The sequence below is a fragment of the Cervus canadensis genome, chromosome 5 (assembly GCF_019320065.1).
Source record: "Cervus canadensis isolate Bull #8, Minnesota chromosome 5, ASM1932006v1, whole genome shotgun sequence".
NCBI classification, from domain to species: Eukaryota; Metazoa; Chordata; class Mammalia; order Artiodactyla; family Cervidae; genus Cervus; species Cervus canadensis.
Window position 1 is genome coordinate 1,527,276 of NC_057390.1, and position 19,829 is coordinate 1,547,104.

General features: G+C 48.1%; 1 protein-coding gene across 11 annotated transcripts in view; it reads right to left on the reverse strand.

The window, feature by feature from the left end:
- Positions 1-19,563, reverse strand: part of ACOXL (acyl-CoA oxidase like) — a 352,738-nt gene extending 333,175 nt beyond the window's left edge. For 9 of the 11 annotated variants that reach the window (XM_043467731.1, XM_043467729.1, XM_043467722.1 and 6 more), the window contains exon 1: positions 19,360-19,563. In XM_043467731.1, coding sequence (XP_043323666.1) covers positions 19,360-19,505 — 146 coding nt within the window. In that variant the 5' untranslated portion in view covers positions 19,506-19,563. Of the gene's footprint in view, positions 1-6,301; positions 6,508-19,359 lie in introns of those variants that run through there. The other 2 variants (XM_043467725.1, XM_043467727.1) reach the window with 2 other exon arrangements.
- Between the last annotated feature and the right edge of the window lie 266 nt (positions 19,564-19,829).

A 19,829-nucleotide genomic window follows, 5' to 3' on the forward strand; every position in this document is an offset into this window, starting at 1 on the left:
GATGGAACCTGAGCAGTCTAGAATTTAGTTCACAGCAATGTACCAAGGCTGCCTTCCTAATTTTGGCAAATGTACCATGGTTCTGTAAGAGGTTAACAGGGGAAACTTGGTAAGAGGGTGATGGGAACTCTCTGTATTATATCTTCAACTTTCCTATCAATTGAAAACTATTTCAAAATAAAAAGTCCATTTTAAAAAGAGACAAATATTAGGAAGAGAGGATATGAAAAAGGAAGGGATATATGTATGAAAAAAAATGCAAGTGTGAGTCGCTCAGTGGTGTCTGACTCTGCGACCCCACGGACTATAGAGCCTGCCAGGCTCTTCTGTCCCTGGGATTCTCCAGGCAAGAACACGGGAGCGGGGCTTCCCTGGTGGCCCAGTGGTAAAGAATCCACCTGCCAATGCAGGAGACATGGGCTCAGTCCCTGATCCAGGAAGACCCCACATGCCTCGGATCAAGCTGCAGCCCCTGAGCCCCTGCACCCTAGAGTCTGCGCTCGGCGACAGAGAAGCCGCCGCAGTGAGAGGCCTGCACACAGCAACTAGAGAAAAGCCCCACAGCACCAAAGACCCAGCACAGCCATAAATACATAAACTGTGAAAAAAGAATACTGGAGCAGGTGGCCATTCCCTCCTCTGGGGGATCTTCCTGACCCAGGGATCAAACCCAGGTCTCCTGCATTGCAGGCAGGTTCTTTATCGTCTGAGCCACCAGGGAAGCCCTGATGTATGTGTACATATGTATGTATGTGTATATACATGTATACACATATATGAGTGATTCATTTTGCTGTACAGTAGAAGCTAACACATGGCAACCCACTCCAGTGTTCTCGCCTGGAGAATCCTCTGGACGGAGGAGCCTGGTGGTCCATGGGGTCGCACAGAGTCGGACACGACTGAAGCGACTTAGCAGCAGCAGCAGAAGCTAACACAACATTGTAAAGCAACTAGACTTTAATAAAAATTAATTTTAAAATAGAATAAAAAGAGACAACAAGCAAGACAACACCACCACCAAAAAAAGACCCTTGTGTATTAAAACACATATACACACACAAATCATCTTTAAAAAGCAGTGGTGGGTGTTTTTCTCCAACTCCAAATCAAAATCAGTTTTGGTCTAGGGGAAAGCACACCTTCAGAGACCCAATTTGAATGCTCATGACAAAGGACATCCCTGGTGCCTGGCCTCTGATCACCGTGTGTCTCCACGCAACACAGACGCTCTAGAATGAAAAACTAACAAGAACTTGAAAACCAACCCTGGTTTCCCAGCAGTGCTCTGCTCCAATAATTCACGCCTTTATCCTGGTCTCTTTGGCAATCTGCTTCTGGAGACACCTCCAGCTCAGCCCCGAACAAACTCCCTCTTCTCTCTGAAAATAGCAAGAATCAAAAATCTTGGAGAAATCAAAAGCTTTCCAGACAAGCAAAAGTTAAGAGAATTTAGCACCACCAAACCAGCTTTACAACAAATGCTGAAGGAAATTCTCTAGACAGGAAACGCAAGAGAAGGAAAAGACCTATAGAAAACAAACCCAAAACAATTAAGAAAATGGTAATAGGATGATACATATTGATAATCACCTTAACTGTACATGGATTAAATGCACCAACCGAAAAACACAGACCGGCTGGGCAGATGAAAACATGTGCATGTACGCACTTTCACTTACCACATCACTCTGCTTGACTCCCTAAACTGTATGTAATTATTTTATATTGTTAAGTTACTCAATTGTAATTATCTTTTATTTTTTGTCTGGCTGATAAAAATATCACTCCAACTGATATTCATCTTGCACTATTGTGAAAAAAATCACCAAAAAAATGCTCTATCTCTGTTAAAAATCGAGGTGTACCCCACTGTGAGCACACAGGACTCCCCAGAGACAGCCAGCACAGGGCCCATCCGCCTTCTAGCAAACATCGTGATCACAACTCGACCTCCGACCCGCAAACCTCAGCACCACCCCGCGAGCCCCACACACAGCCTGGTGAATGAGTAGACAGTGGATGAAAAGGAAACTGCTGAATCATCTTGCAGCAACTGTCAAAGGCTGAGGGCCAGGAGCCAGCAAGTGCCTGAGAAGATGCAAAGGGGGTGGTTTCTAAGTGCTGCGGTTTAATGTAGGCCGTGAAGCTCCCTCAACTGGGAAGATGTCCAAAAGGTCGTTCGAAGTTTTGCATAACATCTTATGAAAAAACCCAAATGAACTTCTGGCCAACCCAATACCTTGGCTGATGAGCAAAGTACAGAGGTTGCAGGTGGGAAAAAAAGGCTATGAAGATGGAGAGGAAAGGGAAGAAGAGGAAGGAAAGTCCTTCCTTGAAGACAAAAACCTCATAGGAATTCCTGAAGTAGGCAGTCCTAGACCCCATCCTTGCATCCTTGGCCCCCACCAAGTGACCGAGGAACCGATGGAAGGGAACCTTCCCCTCCATCCTGGCTTTTCCCCTTCCTTCCTGAGCTTTTGCTAAAGCGCCTGCACCATCTCAATGCTCAAAAGAAGCCAAGCCAGTTCCCACCCTCAAAGGGCTTGGAGTCCAGCACAGAAGAAAAAGCAAGAGGAAGAGGGGCCCTGCAGGAAGTTCACGTGTTATCGTCAGACCTCAAGTGGCTGGATGGGTGTTCCCTCCCTGGGACGGCCTGGTGGTTTTCTGGAACAAAGAGCTTCAGGTTTAGCAATTACCTTTACTTGGCTCCATCGGGAGGAGCCGAGAGAAGGCAGAGCAGCGAGAGCCCAGAGGTTGTGCAGGACAGGCTGAGGAGTGGGGTGTCTGTGGGCAGAGAGAGGAAGTCCTGGGGAGGGAGGGATGGAGGGAAGGGGAGGAAGGTGGGCAGGAAGGAAGCCAACGGGGAGACAGGGCTGAGGGAGCGGTGGATAGAAACAGATACAGTCCCGCAAGATGAAAATACAAGCTGTCACCAGACTCGGGCACGTCTGTCATTAGGTGAAGGCACAGGCGCAGACTGCTGCAGGCTCTTCCTCCCCCACCAGGATCCTGGGGACACTGTGTCAGCCCAGCCCGAGGGCAGCTCCTGATTGGTCCAGGTCACCACTCGGATCTCTACCTCCAGGATGGTGATTGGCTGAGAAATGAGACTTGAAGCTTCAAACAAGGGGGGTTACCTTTGGGGGTGCATGTGGGAGGTGCTGATGGGAGGGGCCCCTGTTGTTGTTCAGTCGCTCAGTTGGGTCTGACTCTTTGTGACCCCGTGGACTGCAGCATGCCAGGCTTTCCTGTCCTTCACTGTCTCCCAGAGTTTGCTCAAACTCATGTCCATTGAGTCGGTGATGCCATCCAACCATCTTATCCTCTGTCATCCCCTTCTCCGGATCTCAGTCTTTCCCAGCATCAGGGTCTTTTCCAATGAGTCAGGTCTTTTCCAATGAGTTGGCTGTTTGCATCAGGTGGCCAAAGTATTGGAGCTTCAGCTTCAGCATCAGTCCTTCCAGTGAATATTCAGGGTTGATTTCCTTTAGGACTGGTTTAATTTCCTTGCTGTCCAAGGGACTCTCAAGAGTCTTCTCCAGCATCAGTCTGAAAACATCAATTCTTTGGCACTCAGCCTTCTTTTTGGCCCCTGAGAGATTAGCTAAGAAAGCAAGGAAGGGTTTGTGGCCAACAGGTCAGGGTCTTGGAGGATGCCCAGCCCCACAGTCTACAAGTATAATCAGGCCTGACTCCCTCCTAAGGTCATACTCTGACCACAGGACAGTGGTGTCTGCTGGCTTATGGGGCTCCTTGTATCCAACTACAGTGACACCTTTGGTGACTCAAAGGATGTCTCTGGAGCAACCTTGTGTGCATGTGTTTTGCATGCTCAGCTGTGTCTGACTCTGTGACCCCATGGACTACAGCCCACCAGGCTCCTCTGTCCATGGGATTTCACAGGCAAGAATACTCGAGTGGGTTGCCATTTCCTTCCCCAGGGGATCTTCCCGACCCAGGGATCCAACCTGCATCTCTTGCATTGGCAGGTGGATTCTTTACCACTGTGCCACCTGAATATTGTTGTCATTGTTCAGTCGCTAAGTTGTGTCCAACTTTTTACAACCCCATAGACTGCAGCACACCAGGCTTCCCTGTCCTTCACTATCTCCTGCAGTTTGCTCAGATTCATGTCCATTGAGTTGGTGATGCTATCCAAAGATCTCATCCTCTGCCGCCTTTTTCTCCTTTTGCCTTCAATCTTTCCCAGCATCAGGGTCTTTTTCTGAACATTACTGTACACAAACTCACAGTAGAAGATCTAGAGGGAAAATCCATCATTTTCAACAATAGATCCATTCACCGAGTGTGTAGGAGGCAACCTTAGCGAGTTAAACATGCACAGGAGCCAGGGTCCCCTGCTGGACCCTGAGAGCTACCTGTTCACCTACCTGTCCATTTACAGGTAAATGGCAACTTGGAAAATGGCCACGGAGATTCCCTCAGGGGCCAATGATCCCCTGGACTTCAGGGCCCGGTATCCCCAAAGGGCCAAGTGGAGATCAACACTCTGCCATGGCTGCCAGGAGGGGGTGGGGGGAGATCCTGGGATTTAGGGTCTCCCGTGATGTCTAAGTTCTCACAATAAGCCCACGTGTGAATATTCAGTCACTCAGGCATGTCTAATTCTTTGTGAGCCCATGAACTGTAGCCCATTAGGCTCCTCTATCCATGGAATCCTCCAGGTAAGAATACTGGTGTGGGTTGCCATTTCCTTCTCCAGGGCATCTTCCTGACCAGCCATGGATTGAACCTGCATCTCCTATGTCTCCTGCATTGGCAGGGAAATTCTTTACCACTGTGCTACCTGGGAAGCCCCACAATAAGCCAGTAAGGGAAGTCGCTCAGTCATGTCCGACTCTTTGCGACCCCATGGACTATAGCCCAGCAGGCTCCTCCATCCATGGGATTTTCCAGGCAAGAGTACTGGAGTGGGTTGCCATTTCCTTCTCCAGGGGATCTTCCCGACCCAGGGATTGAACCCAGGTCTCCTGCATTGCAGGCAGACGCTTTCCAGTCTGAGCCACCAGGGAAGCCCCACAATAAGCCAGTAGATAGTGTCAAAAGAAACAGAGGTTTGCACGTGGTCCATATAGCTGTTGCTGTGAAGAGAAGGGTGAGTAATCATTAATCAGCAATGCCACAGTCAGGATCCCCCTTGTCACAGTCACAGCTATGTAAGAATCAGTCTCTGCTCCTGGAATCAACCCACCAGCAAAGCATTACTCATGGAGGGAGAACCGAGTACCGATGTTGTCACTTGGACATCATTGTAAAGCAGGGGATGGACAGAAGGGAACTTAGAAAGACAAGGGATGCTATTGAAACTCAGTGCAACAAGGTAAATAAGAATAAAAACATATCCACACCGACAAGCAATCACAGGAGGGAGAGAAGGGGGCAGAGGATTGTGGGAGAAGAACAGCATCAGTGCTGAGATCTCTAGACACAGTCAGAATGACCTCAGTTAGAAAACAGGTCTGCTTCCCTCCAAAGTCGCAGCCCCTCCGAGGCAGCAAACAATGAGTACCCATGACTCTAGCCTCTCTACATAGACATTGGTTTCTTTCATGCAAAACACTCTTTTGGAATCAGTCAGCAAGTCTCTGCCCAGAAAAGCCGAGGTATTGCCCAACTTCAGATCCAATTCACGGCCAGAGGAATATGGAAGGAACTTAATAGGCAGCACTAAATGCCCTATTCAAGGCGAGAATGCCTGACCTGGCTTCCCAGGCGCCCTTCCCAGCCATCCTGCACTCCCTGCAGTGACCCAGGAGCTCAGGAGGAAGCCGAGGAGGGCTGCCCAGCGCCATCTGCCCCATGCGGGCTTTTCCTTTCCTGGCCACATCACCCCACTCTGTCTTTAGCAGGCTCCCACTCCCACCCCTACCCACGTGGTTCTGCTGGGTGACCCAGCCCAGTGGCATGTTAAGAAAAGGCAACAGCAGTGGCCAGACAGGCCAGTGAGGGGGGCCTGGATCAGGCCAGAAGCTAAGAAGAGTCCCTCTCTTCCAGCCTGGCTGCTGAGTGGCAGGACACGCACCCAAAGCACCAAAGGCCACAAGGCAGCTGGAGTTCATCTGGACGTGAGGCAAGCAGAGCCGAGGACTCCTGCCAGCGTCACCCAGCTCCTGCCTTTCAGCCTCTGCACCCGAAACCAAGATAAGCTGTGTTTTTCTGTCTCTGCAACTGAAACTAAAGTGAAATAAAAGCAAACTAATTGGGGTGCTTTTGGTTAAGAACCACAAGTTTGGTTGAAACCCAACTCACAGTGGCCTGAACCATAAAGGGGACTTACTGCTTCATGGAACGGGGGATGAGGAACACAGTGCAGGCTTCAGGGCATGTTTGACTCTGCAGCTTACTCACGGTATCAGAATGTGGAGTCTCTCCACTTTGCCGCTCTGAGTCATTTCCTCTTAGGGCTGGCTTCCCTGGTGGTCACATTCAGACTCCACTCTATCCAAAATGAGAGGGTCTGCCTATGCAACAGATCTCTCAAATAAGCAAGGAAGCATCTTTTCCTGGACCCGTCAGAAACCTCCCTTCCTATTTCATTGGCTGAAATCAGATCATGTGACTATTCCTGTACCAACTTGAGGAGTAACACTGTGGCAAATAAGGAAGGACACCCCTGGTGCCTCAGACAGGTAAAGAATCTGCCTGCAACACGGAAGACCTTGATCCCTGGGTCGGGAAGATCCCCTGGAGACGGGCATGGCAACTGACTCCAGTATTCTTGCCTGCAGAATTCCATGGACAGAGGAGCCCAGTGGGCTACAGTCCACGGGGTCACAAAGAGTCTGACACAACTGAGCAAGCAATACAAACGAGGAAGCAAAAACCGATTTCTGCATGATCTTCTCTAAGGAAGTTTCTCACGTTAAATTAATAAATGGAACTTATTGACTGTAATTCAAATCCTGCAGATCCCACCTCTATACTATCTCTCTCCTCTCCTCTCTAAAGAAAAGGAAGATAGGACCATGCCCGTTTAAGGATTTTTTCTTTATGTGAGCCATTTTAAAGTCTTTATTGAATCTGTCACAATATTGCTTCTGTTTTATGTTTTGGTTTTTTGGACACAAGACATGTGGGATCTTGGCTCCCTGACCAGGGATCAAACCTGCACCCCTGCATTGGAAGGTGAGGTCTTAACCCCTGGACCACAGGGAAGACCCAAACTGTACCCTTTATAGGGCTTCCCTGGTGGCTCAGACGGTCAAGAATCTGCCTGCAATGTGGGAGACCTGGGTTCAATCCCTGGGTTGGGGAGATCCCCTGGAGGAGGGCATGGCAACCCACTCCAGTATTCTTGCCTGGAGGATCCCCTGGACAGAGGAGCCTGGCGGGCTGCAGTCCCTGGGGTCGCAGAGTCGGACAGGACTGAGTGAGCAAGCACAGAGCATGCCCTTTATAAACTTCATCATCACCTTTGCGTGTCAGATGAACAACCAAACATAAGCAGCATGTAACCCACTGCACCCCTTGCGTAGAGCCCTGTGAGGCGGAGGCGGGACCACTGAACCTCCTGACCTTTCACTGGCACGAGTTTTAGTGCCTTTCTCTAGATCTCGCTTTCTCTCAGTCTCTCCTGGTCACTGCCTGTCTTGCTTTCTGCCAGCATTCTGAGGAGGCGCTCTTGGTTCTTAACAGTTCATTTTTTTTTTCTTCCAACTGTTGGTCCAACCAGAAAACAATTCTGCCTTTTACAACCATAACTGGGAGGCAACACAGTCTGAATCACCATCTTAAAACTATGATAAACACCTTCACCCAGTCAGAAAACCAGCACAATGACAGGAACCGAAAACCACACCCATGTGTTCCCCTCCCATTGCTCAGCCCTCGCTGGCTGACCCTTTTAAATCTTGGTTTAGCATCCCTTTACTTTCACTTTATAGACTTCCTCACCTATCCAGGTATGTCCGAAGAGTGTGTGCTCAGTTGCTAAGCTGTGTCTGACTCTCTGTGACCCCGGGACTGCAGCCCGCCGGGTTCCCCTGCCCCTGGGATTTTCCAGGCCAGGGTACTGGAGGCGGTTGTTGTCTCCTCCTGCAGTGGTCTAAAGAGCACATTGTTAGCACAATTTATGCTAGCTTTATTTTAAAAAGCGGGGTGGGAATCAGCACTCCAACGTTCATTGTAGCACTGTTCACAGCAGCCTAGACACCAAAGCAACCAAAGTGTCCATCAACAGATGAACAGATAAGAAGATGTGGTGCATACACATATGGATACATATGGATGGACTTGGAAATTATCATACTAAGGGAAGTGAGTCAAAAAGAGAAAGACAAATATCATGGGATATCACTTATTTGTGAAATCTAAAAAAAAACAAACACAAATTAACTTATTTACAAAACAAAGACAGACTCACAGATACAGAAAACAAATTTATGGTGCCAAAGAAGAAAAGGGATAGGGAAAGGATAAATTAGACATTTGGGATTAGCAGATACAAACTACCATATACAAAATACATGAACAGCAAGGTGCTACTACACAGCACAGGGAACTATATTCAATCTCTTGTAATAAACCGTTATGAAAAAGAATATATATATATATATTACTTTGCTGCACACCAGTAAAGAACACAACACTGCCAATCAACTCTACTTCAATAAGAAAAAAAACCCTCGTCTTTGGCAAGTTTGACACAATCTTACTGTCCATTCTCTCTATACTGTGCCGTCTATCGGTCACAGGTTTGTCCCTTTAAACAACATCCCTCTTGTTCCTCCTCCTACCAGTCCCTGGTAGCCATAATTCTATTCTGTTTTTATGAGTTCACAGCTTTTTAAAATTTCATGCAGAAGAGGAGCTTAGTTTTCTAATCAGCCTAAAGTCACATGTGGAGACCAGCTCACCGACCATCCTTTCAGGCACCCGGGCTCACCACCTGTCCTTCATTTTCTATACACCCATCCTCAGGGACTAACCCTGATCAAAACAAAACACTAATGCTAGCCTGCCCTGGAAAGGAAGGTTCTCTCTGATTAAGAAAGTCTGGGCCCAAGAACCCTGCTTGTTTACAAACCAGTATTTACTCATATTGCTCACTTCACTCCTATTCTGAACAAACACCCAAGGATGACTAGACATTTAACAAAATCCTCAAACACGAAAAACAGAGGTCAAAGTACAAAGGGGGGAAAAAAGGAACTCAAAAACAGAAACAAGGCAGAAAATAGGAAAAAACACCTCAAAACTTACCATCAAGTATCCCCAGGAAACAAGAGACTTGGCAACCAGAAAACAAGAACAGATGCTACAGAAAAGGAACAAGGAGCTCGGAGAGACTGAGAATTACGGCAGTGGTCATTTAAAATGACTCAAGAGAAGCTGGAAGACAAAGTTGAGAAAGTCTGCCAGGAAAAAAAAAATGAAAAGGTACAGAGATGAAGAACAAGAAGAAAAGATTAGGAAACTAGAAGACAAGCCCCGGAGGTTTGACATCTGAATCAGAGTTCAGATGAGAGAGCAGTGCAAATAGTTGAAGAACACTAGCTTCCAGATTAAAAGAGCCCCTGGCATGCCCCCAGCAATGAAAGAGAAAGAGACCAGCATCGAGTCACAACACAGTAAAATTCCATAAAGCCAGTGCTAAAAACAAAGTCCTAGACACTTCCAGGCGGGAGGAAGAAAATCAAGTCATACCTTTACATGCTAAAATGCCACAGTGCAGAAGGCGTCAGGTTCTTTAAGAACAATGTTGCATATTTAAAGGCATGATGCCTTCACAATCCTGGGGGAAATTTTATTCCCAGTCTAGAATTCTACACCTACACGATTATTCAGCCAATTTTGAGAGTAAATATTTTCAGATGTGACGACCTCAGAAAGTTAATCTTCTGTTATCATTTCTCAAGAAGCTATTACATGAGACACTGTCCTGGTTCTCTACGGCTATGGTAATAATGTACCCCAAAACTTAGTGGCTTAAAACAACAATTCAATATCACTCTACCTCCTACTCTTTCCGTCAGGAACTTGGACACACAGGATCAAGTGTTAATAGAGATGGCACGTGTGCTCCTCACAGGTCTGGGGTCCCAGCTTAGATGATCTGAACAGCTGGGGGCTGGAGCAGTCAGGAATGGCCAGCATCTCTCTACGGGGCATCTCTTCAAGGACCAGCTTGGGCTTCCTCACAGCATGGCAGCCACAGGCTAGTACAGAACTTTCCACATGGAAGCCAGGGCCTCGGGAGACAGAAGCAGAAGGTACCGCTCAGTCACTCAGCCCTGAGCCCAGACACTGGCACCCCATCACTCCAACCATATCCGTGGGTCAAAGCAGTCCCAGGGGACACAAAAGCACCCCTCTCCACGGGAGTGCCGTTAATCTGTGGCCGCCTCTAATCCTCCACAAAGAGCAACCGAGAAAGAGCAAGCCTGGGAAGACAGAGACTGGACTATAGAGGAGAGGCAGAGGAAAGCCCCCAGGGGACGGGAAGACGATGGTAAAGCCAGTCCAGACTGAAGCCCCAGAGGGAGACCTCCTGGATGGGCCAACAAGGAGGGAAGGGAACGGCAGATGCGTGGCGGCTTTGGTCACACTGTTGTTTTGTTCTTGTTTAGTTGCTCAGCCCTGTCCAGCTCTTTGCGACCCCATAGACTGTAGCTCACCAGACTCCTTTGTCAGTGGGTGTCTCCAGGCAAGAATACTGGGGTGGGTTGCCATTTCTTTCTCCAAGGGGATCGTCCCACCCCACGGATGGAGCCTGCATCTCCTGCAAGTCTCCTGCACTGCAGACAGCTTCTTTACCACTCAGCCACCAGGGAAGCCCTTGACCAAACTGAGAGGACTGTAACTCTTTTGTCTAGAAGTGCGCAGGCCCGTGAATGACAATTTTATACAAAACTAAGCAAATGAATAAAGGTAGAAATTGTTATCCCAAGAGATCACCAAAAGTTGTCAAAGAAAGGAAATGAAATATGTTATGCCATGGGGCATGGCAGGGAATAACACATGTAGTCACAGCAGTGTGAACCCTGGATAGCAATTTAAGTAAAAATGGGGATGCACTGATTTGTGGGAATAAGGAAATAACATGTGCAGTCATGGGAATCTTCATTTTCTATACTACTAAGTCACTACATGGGCTTCCCTGCCAGCTCAGACAGTGAAGACTCTGCCTGCAGTGCAGGGGACCGGGTTTAATCCCTGGGTCAGGAAGATCCCCTGGAGAAGAGAACCCACTCCAGTATTCTTGCCTGGGAAATCCCATGGACAGAGGAGTCTGATGGGCTACAGTCCTTGGGCTTGCAAAGAGTCAGACATGACTGAGTGACTCACACACACACACACACATACACACAAGTCACTATGTAATCAAGAAGCAGCTCTGTTTATGAATGTTTTAAAGGAAAATAGAAGTAAATGTCATAAGAATCCCCTGAAAGACTTGAAAGTGTTTGCCAATGAGAAAAGGGAATGAGGGCTGAAGGGGATGGAATATGGGCAGATATTTTTCACTCCAAACTTCATAGTGTCTTTGTTGTATTAGGTGGGTTCATATATTGTATTATGAAAATAAAAATAAATTTTAAAAGAGAAAGCTGTAGAACTCATAGTATGATTCTGTTTATCCAAGAAAATGTTCACATGTATATGCGAACTCACAGGAAAATAGGAAAAGTAGGAAAAAAAACAAACGCTACAACACACTAAAGTGGCTGGAGGACCAAATGCCCATCAACATATGAATGGACAAACAAAACGTGATGCATCCATCTAATGAAGTGTCGCTGTTGTTGTTCAGCTGCTCAGTCGTGTCCGACTCTGCAACCCCACAGACTGCAGCACGCCAGGCTTCCCTGTCCCTCACTGTCTCCCTGAGTTTGCTCAAACTCACGTCCATCGAGTCAGTAATGCCATCCAACCATCTCATCCCCTGTAGCCCCCTTCTCCTCTTGCCCTCAGTCTTTCCCAGTGCAAAGAAAGAGAGGACAACAACAGAATGGGAATGACTAGAGATCTCCTCAAAAATACTGAAGATGCCAAGGGAGCATTTCATGCAAAGATGGGCACAGGAAAGGATGATGGAGTGTCAAGTTCAGTCGCTCAGTCATGTCCCACTCTCTGCGACCCCTTGGATCACAGCACGCCAGGCCTCCCTGTCCATCACCAATGCCCGGAGTCCATCAAGTCAGTGATGCCATTCAGCCATCTCATCCTCTGTCGTCCCCTTCTCCTCCTGCCCTCAATGTTTCCCAGCATCAGGGTCTTTTCCAATTAGCTCTTCACATCGGGTGGCCAAAGTACTGGAGTTTCAGCTTCAGCATCAGTCCTTCCAATGAACACCCAGGACTGATCTCCTTTAGGATGGACTGGTTGGATCTCCTTGCAGTCCGAGGGACTCTCAAGAGTCTTCTCCAACACCACAGTTCAAAAGCATCAATTCTTCGGCACTCAGCTTTCTTTATAGTCCAACTCTCACATCCATACATGACCACTGGAAAAACCATAGCCTTGACTAGATGGACCTTTATTGGCAAAGTAATGTCTCTGCTTTTTAATATGCTGTCCAAATTGGTCTTAACTTTCCTTCCAAGGAATAAAGTGAAAGTGAAAGTGAAGTCGCTGAGTCTTGTCCCACTCTTTGCGACCCCATGGACTGTAGCCTACCAGGCTCCTCCGTCCATGGGATTTTCCAGGCAATAATACTGGAGTGAGTTGCCATTTCCTTCTCCAGGGGATCTTCCCTACCCAGGGATTGAAACCAGGTCTCCCGCATTGTAGGCAGACACTTTACTGTCTGAACCACCAAAGTCCAAGGAGTAAGCGTCTTTTAATTTCATGGCTGCAGTCACCATCTGCAGTGATTTTGGAGCCCAGAAAAATAAAGTCAGCCACTGTTTCCCCATCTATTTCCCATGAGGTGATGGGACCAGATGCCATGATCTTAGTTTTTTAAATGTTGAGTTTTAAGCCAACTTTTTCACTCTCCTCTTTCACTTTCCTCAAGAAGCTCTTTAGTTCTTCTTCACTTTCTGCCATAAGGGTGGTGTTATCTGCATATCTGAGGTTGTTGATATTTCTCCCGGCAATCTTGATTCCAGCTTGTGCTTCCTCCAGCCCAGCGTTTCTCATGATGTACTCTGCATATAAGTTAAATAAGCAGGATGGCAATATACAGCCTTGGTGTACTCCTTTTCCTATTTGGAACCAGTCTGTTGTTCCATGTCCAGTTTTAATTGTTGCTTCTTGACCTGCACACAGGTTTCTCAAAAGGCAGATCAGGTGGTCTGGTATTCCCATCTCTTTCAGAATGTTCCACAGTTTATTGTGATTCACACAGTCAAAGGCTTTGGCATAGTCAATAAAGCTGAAATAGACACTTTTCTGGAACTGTCTTGCTTTTTGGATGATCCAGGTTTTTATTATACAGCCTTAAAAAGGAGATTCTGTCACCTGTTGCAACATGAAGGAAACTTCAGGACATTCTGCTAAGTGAAAAAAGCCAGACACAAAAAGACAAAAATGTATGACATAACCAGAGTAGTTCAAATTAATAGAGACAGAAAATAGAATGGTGGTTGCCAGCGGCTGTGGGGAGGAAGGAAGAGGGAATCAGTGTTTAATGGGTACAGTTTCAGGCTGCGAGGGTGCCAGAGTTCTGGGGATGGATGGTGGCAACGGCCGCGCAGCACCGTGGATGCACTTAATGCCACTATACACTCAGCTCTAGTGAGGCAGGCGAGCCTGGAGCCTCTGACACAAAGGGAAGTCAGAAAGAGAAAAACAAAGTTGTATATTAACACACACATGTGGAGTCTAGAAGAACGGTACTGATGAACCTATTTGCAGGCAGGGCAGCAATAGAGACACGGATACAGAGAAGAAACGCTGGACACAGTAGGGGGAAGGAGAGGGTGGAGCAAATCCAGGGAGTAGAGCTGATATAGACACTGCCGTGTGTAAAACGATAGCGAGTGGGAAGCTGCTGTAAGCACAGGGCGCTCGGCTGGATGCCCCGTGATTCCCGTGGGGTGGGGGGGAGGTTCAGGAGTGGGGGGACATGTGTGTACGTACGGCCGATTCGCACTGCTGTGTGGCAGAAGCCAGAGGAACACTGTAGAGCAATCATCTTCCAATCAAAATAAATGAATTTTTAAAATTTAAAAGCAAAAAAGGTTAAAATGGTCAATTTTATTTTCTGTTTATTTCACCACAATAAAAATAAGTGGCTGGCTGCTGCTGCTGCTGCTAAGTCACTTCAGTCGTGTCTGACTCTGTGCAGCCCACCAGGCTCCCCCGTCCCTGGGATTCTCCAGGCAAGAACACTGGAGTGGGTTGCCATGTCCTTCTCCAATGCATGAAAGTGAAGAGTGAAAGTGAAGACGCTCAGTCGTGTCCGACTCTCCGCGACCCCATGGACTGCGGCTCACCAGGCTCCCCCGTCCCTGGGGTTCTCCAGGTAAGAACACTGGAGTGGGTTGCCATTTCCTTCTCCAATGCATGAAAGTGAAAAGTGAAAGTGAAGTCACTCAGCCGTGTCTGACTCTTCGAGACCCCATGGACTGCAGCCCACCAGGCTCCTCTGCCCATGGGATTTTCCAGGCAAGAGCACTGGAGTGGGGTGCCATTGCCTTCTCCAAAGTGGCTGGCTACTATATATAAAATAGATAACTAATAAGGACCTTCTGTGTAGCACAGAGAACCCTATTCAATACTCTGTAATGACCTATACGAGGAGAGAAGCTAAAACAAAGAGTTGATATATGTACAACTGATTCACTTTGCTGTACAACGGAAACTAACACAACCTTCCAAATCAACTCTACTCCAATAAAAATTTAAATAAATACACAAATTGTACACTTCAAAAAATAATAATAATAAGTGGCTGGGGACTTCCCTTGTGGTCCAGTAGTTGAGAATCCATCTGCTGATGCAGGGTTCTATCCCCAGACCAAGATGATGCCACATGCCACAGAGCAACAAAGCCGGAGCACCACAACTACCGAAGAAGCTCGTGTGCCTAGAACCTGTACTCTGCAACAAGAGAAGCCACCGCAATGAGAAGCTCACACGCCAAAATGAAGCGTAGCCCCTGCTCATGGCAACTAGAGAAAGCCCACATGCAGCAAGGAAGACCCAGCACTGCCAAAAATCAATAAATAGTAGTTTAAAAAAATAAGCGGTTGGGGGAGGGGACAGTTTGGGAAACTTTCAGGTTTTCCATATTATCTGACTCTCTGCAATGAGAAGGTCTTCACCATATGCTTGAGTGCATAAATAAGGCTGGGGGGAAAACCAAATCTCTGCAAAGGTTAGAAGAGAAATGTGCATTGCTCCAGGGAAGGAAAGAAAAGGCAGTGAAGAAAAAGAAGGGGGACAGGGAAGCAGCCAGGCTCAACACAGCCAGGCCAGGGAGGGGAGCCCTGAGAACAGATAGTGGGGCGGTCCCGTGAGTCTAGAAACTTCTAGTGAGGCCTGTGAGCCTTATAGGGCTTCCCTGGTGGCGCTAGTGGTAAAGAACTCACCTGTCAATGCAGGAGACATAAGAGAGGAGGGTTCAATAGCTGGGTTGGGAGGATCCCCTGAAGGAGGGCATGGCAACCCACTCCAGTATTCTTGCCTCAAGAATCCCATGGACGGAGGAGCCTGGTGGGCTTATGGGGTCGCAAAGAGTTGGACAGGACTGAAACGACAGCACAGAAGCCTTAAATGTGCACTCACCAGCCTGGCCCCCAGGAGAGAGCCCCGATTTGCCAAGAAACAAACTCAAAAATGTTTGAAAAGCTTATCACATTTCAGATGGTGCTCTTTTTTCTTTAGTTTTTTTTTTTTTTTTTTGATGGGGACCATTTTAAAAGCCTTTATTGAATTTATTACATGATTGCTTCTGTATTCTGTTTTGGTTTTTGGCCACGAGGCATGTGGAATCTTAGCTCCCTGACTAGGGAAAGAGCCTGCACCCCTGCATTGGAAGGTGAGGTCTTAACCCCTGCACCACCAGGGAAGTCCCCGAATGTTGTTTTTAAATATTCCCTGCAACCTCAGGAAGGAGCCTCAAGTGGCCCAGAATCCGCTGCTGCCCCAGCCAAGGGCATACTGTCCTACGGACCTCGGGGCAGGTGGGACCCTTAGACATGGGGACATTCCCAGAGCCAGGGGTACCTGCCATCAGAGTGAGGACAGGGAGGACTCAGCCTGGCAGACTGGTCTTGGGGAGAGAGGGGGGAAGCTGGGCTGCACCCACACCACATCTGGCGCAGTACCCCAGAGGATGAATCCCTGCACAGAGGAGGGCAGTGGTGACGTGCTCAGAAAACTGCAAAACCAGGATTTGGGTTTTTGGGGAAGCAAACTGTTTCCTGGGCTCTAATGTCCTGGGAGTGCCTGACACTGCACAAACTTCCTGCTGTACACACAGCACTCACACGCGTGAACCCCGCCCCTCTAACATCTACTTGAATTTCAAGGGCCTGCAGACAGAGGACTGGCTACAGGAGGCCTCATATTGCATCTGTGAATCCATGTCTGGTGTTAGTCAGTCAGCCGTGTCCGACTCTTTGCCACTCCATGGACTGTGCAGCCCGCCAGGCTCCTCTGTCCATGGGATTCTCCAGGCAAGAATACTGCAGTGGGTTGCCATGCCCTCCTCCAGGGGATCTTTCCGACCCAGGGATCGAACCTGGGTCTCCTGCATCGCAGGCAGATTCTTTACCATCTGAGCCACCAGCGAGTTTTATTTCTGGCCTCTCATGGACCCTTTTACTGTGGCAGAAGGTTAAAAACATCAAGAAGTCAAGTCACTGTCTTGGAACACAGGATAAGATCAAATCTGATAGTACAAGGTGAACTTTCAAGCAGATACTAGGATCTTTAATCACTGGGGGCGAAAAAAAACAGTATGAAATTTAAGCTCCTATTACAACTCTGAAATTATGAAGTCAATAACCAAGAACTGTAGAGAATGGAAAAGTGTTTGTTAGAGTAATGGGGTTTGGATCTTTTTCCCCCACTTTTTTTTTTTAGGTATCATACCACAGCCAGCATTAATGGAAAGCCACTCAACAGTTTCTCATTTAAGCCAGCAGCACAGATGTTATCTCCTTTCTGCAGATGGAAGCTCAGGAAGGTAAAATCTCACTTGATGACAATCACACAAGTAATATGCTGCTGGTTGGCTTTCCAACTCCGGCCTGCCTTTCCCTCTGTCCCAAAGCAGACTGCACAGTTCACAGCAAAGAATCTTCTATTTGGCCAAATCAGTGGTTTAGATGCTAGCATTCTTTCACATCACTTAAACTGCAGTAATCTAAGTAAGAAAAGACAAAGAGATGACAGCCCAGGAACTAAACTGAAAAGACACAGGAAGACAGGAAAAGGGACGTAAGGGCAGTGGTCCCCAACCTTTTGGGCACCAGGCACTGATTTCATGGAGGGTAATTTTTCCATACACCAAGGAGGGGGGATGGTTTTGAGATGATTTAAAGGCATTACATTTACTGTGCACTTTATCTCTATTATTAGTACATCAGCTCCACCTCAGATCATCAGGCATCAGATCCCGGAGGTTGGGGACCCCTGTATAAAGGGATGGGACAGTATCACTTAAAGCAGCAGGACCTCCTTGCCCTCTTAAAAATCCCTGAGGCCTCCACACAAGAACCTGCACATGGATGTTTACAGTAGCTTCACGCATAACTTCCAAAGCCTGGAAGCATCCAAGGTGGACTTCAGTAGGTGAATGGATAAATAAACTGGCTCACCAGACAACAGAGCAGCATTCAGCACGAAGAAGAAATGAGCTCTTGGGCCAGGAAAAGACATGGAGAAAGCTTAAAGATGTATTACTAAGTGAAATAAGGCAATCTAAAAAGGCTACATACTGTATGATCCCAACTATATGATCCTAAAAAGGCAAAACTATGGAAACAGTGAAAAGATCAGTGGTTGCCAGGGGTGTGTGGTGAGGAGAGAAAAACCAAGTGCTGACAATTTTTAGGGCAGTGAAAATACTCTGAATGACGCTGTAATGATGGGAGCTGTGCTGCGCTCAGTCGTGTCTGACTCTTTTGCAACCCCATGGACTGTAGCCCACCAGGTTCCTCTGTCCGTGGGATTCTCCAGTCAAGAATACTGGAGTGGGGTGCCATTTCCTCCTCCAGGGGACCTTCCCAATCCAGGGATCGAACCCACGTCTTCTGCATTGGCAGGTGGATTCTTTACTACTGAGCCACCTGGGAAGCCCCCATAATGATGGGTATGTGTCATTAAACATTTGTCCAGATCCACAGAATGTACACCACCAAGAGTGAACTCTAACATAACTGTGGTCTCTGAGTGACTATGATGTACCCACGTAGATTCATCTTTGGCTAAAAAAAAGTCCATTCTGGTGAGTGATGTTGATAATGGAAGAGGTTATGCCTGTGTGGGGACAGGAGGTATTAATATATGGGAAATTTCTGTATCTTCCTCTCAATTTTGCTATAAACCTAACACTGCTCTTTAAAATTGTCTTTTAAAAAATTATTGGGGTCTGCAAATATCTATGGGTATTTATCATATTAGAAATTATAAAAGAAAAAATGTTTAAATATTTATTAAATCATTTGAATGTAACAATAATAAGCTCATTAAATATTTACAAAAGAACTACACTTTTATTTAGAAAAGTGGCATTGTCCTGCATCTTTACAAGTCTTGCTAATGTCTGCCTTGAAATAACTGGATGCTGCTCTATGCTTCCGCAGATATGTTGGGAAATTATACATCCTATAGTCTCTGGGAACTACCACTGTACCTTCGTGAGAAAATGAAAATGAAAAGGTCAGTAACTGCTTCATGTTATCACTAAAATAATTTCTAACTTGTGAAGCTCCTGGAAAAGTCTTGGGTACCACCAGGAGTCCCTGGAGCATGCTTTGAGAAGATAAAACAAAGAAGACAGTGGGAGAGGGGGAAGGACAAGGCCGGGAGACACGGGCACCCCCACCATCTCACACCCGTCACCTCCCCTGAGCCCCGCGCCCCCACCAGTTACCCCCAGTGCAGAAACCACCGCTGCCTCCCCAAGGGTGACACCCAAAGGCGGGGACTCAAGAAACAGGTTAGGAAACAGGTTTAGAAGCTGCCACTCTGGGCCGACCATCCAGTCCGCCGCTGCGGGGCGCACCCGTTCGTCCCTACTCTCCGTATAGGAGGCAGCGCGGTGGGCAGAGGACACCTCCTGAGGGCCACGAAGTCGCCGGCTCTGCTGCGTCCACAGGACTGGGGCGGGCAGCCCATCTTTTGTCAGGTCGGGAGGGACCTGTGTTCGGGCGCAGCACACAGACCCCAGCTCGCCCTTCCCCGGGGTGCACCGCGCGTACCCTCGGGGACACGTACCTGGGCCGGAAGAGCGGACAGCCGCCCAGGAGCCCGCGCAGCTCGTTTTTGAGGCTCCAGAACTCGCCGTCCAGGTAACGGTGCAAGGATGAGTCCCCGAGCCCCAGGTCCGCCGGCTCCATCGCGCTGGCGGGCCTCTGGCGCATCTGTGGGGCCGCTGCCCGCGCGCCTCCTCCCGCACGCGGGCCGGAGCGCACGCCCTCTCCTCCCCACGCCGCCGGCCAGTCTCCTCCCTCCTCCGCCGCTTGCCCCTCCCTCCCGCGCGCTGGCCTGGGCACCCAGTGAAGCGAGAAAGGTCCGGGAGTCTGGGCCCTTACAATGGTCTCCCCTCCCCGCCTTGCCCCGGGGCTTGGGTTCCTGCTGCCTGGGCCCTCAGCTCAGCTGTCTCTCCAGCCGGTGGCCCACGAGAACCCTAGTATCAGAACCCTAGAGGGGAGGTTGGTCTGTAGACACCCGGGCCTGGCTGCTCA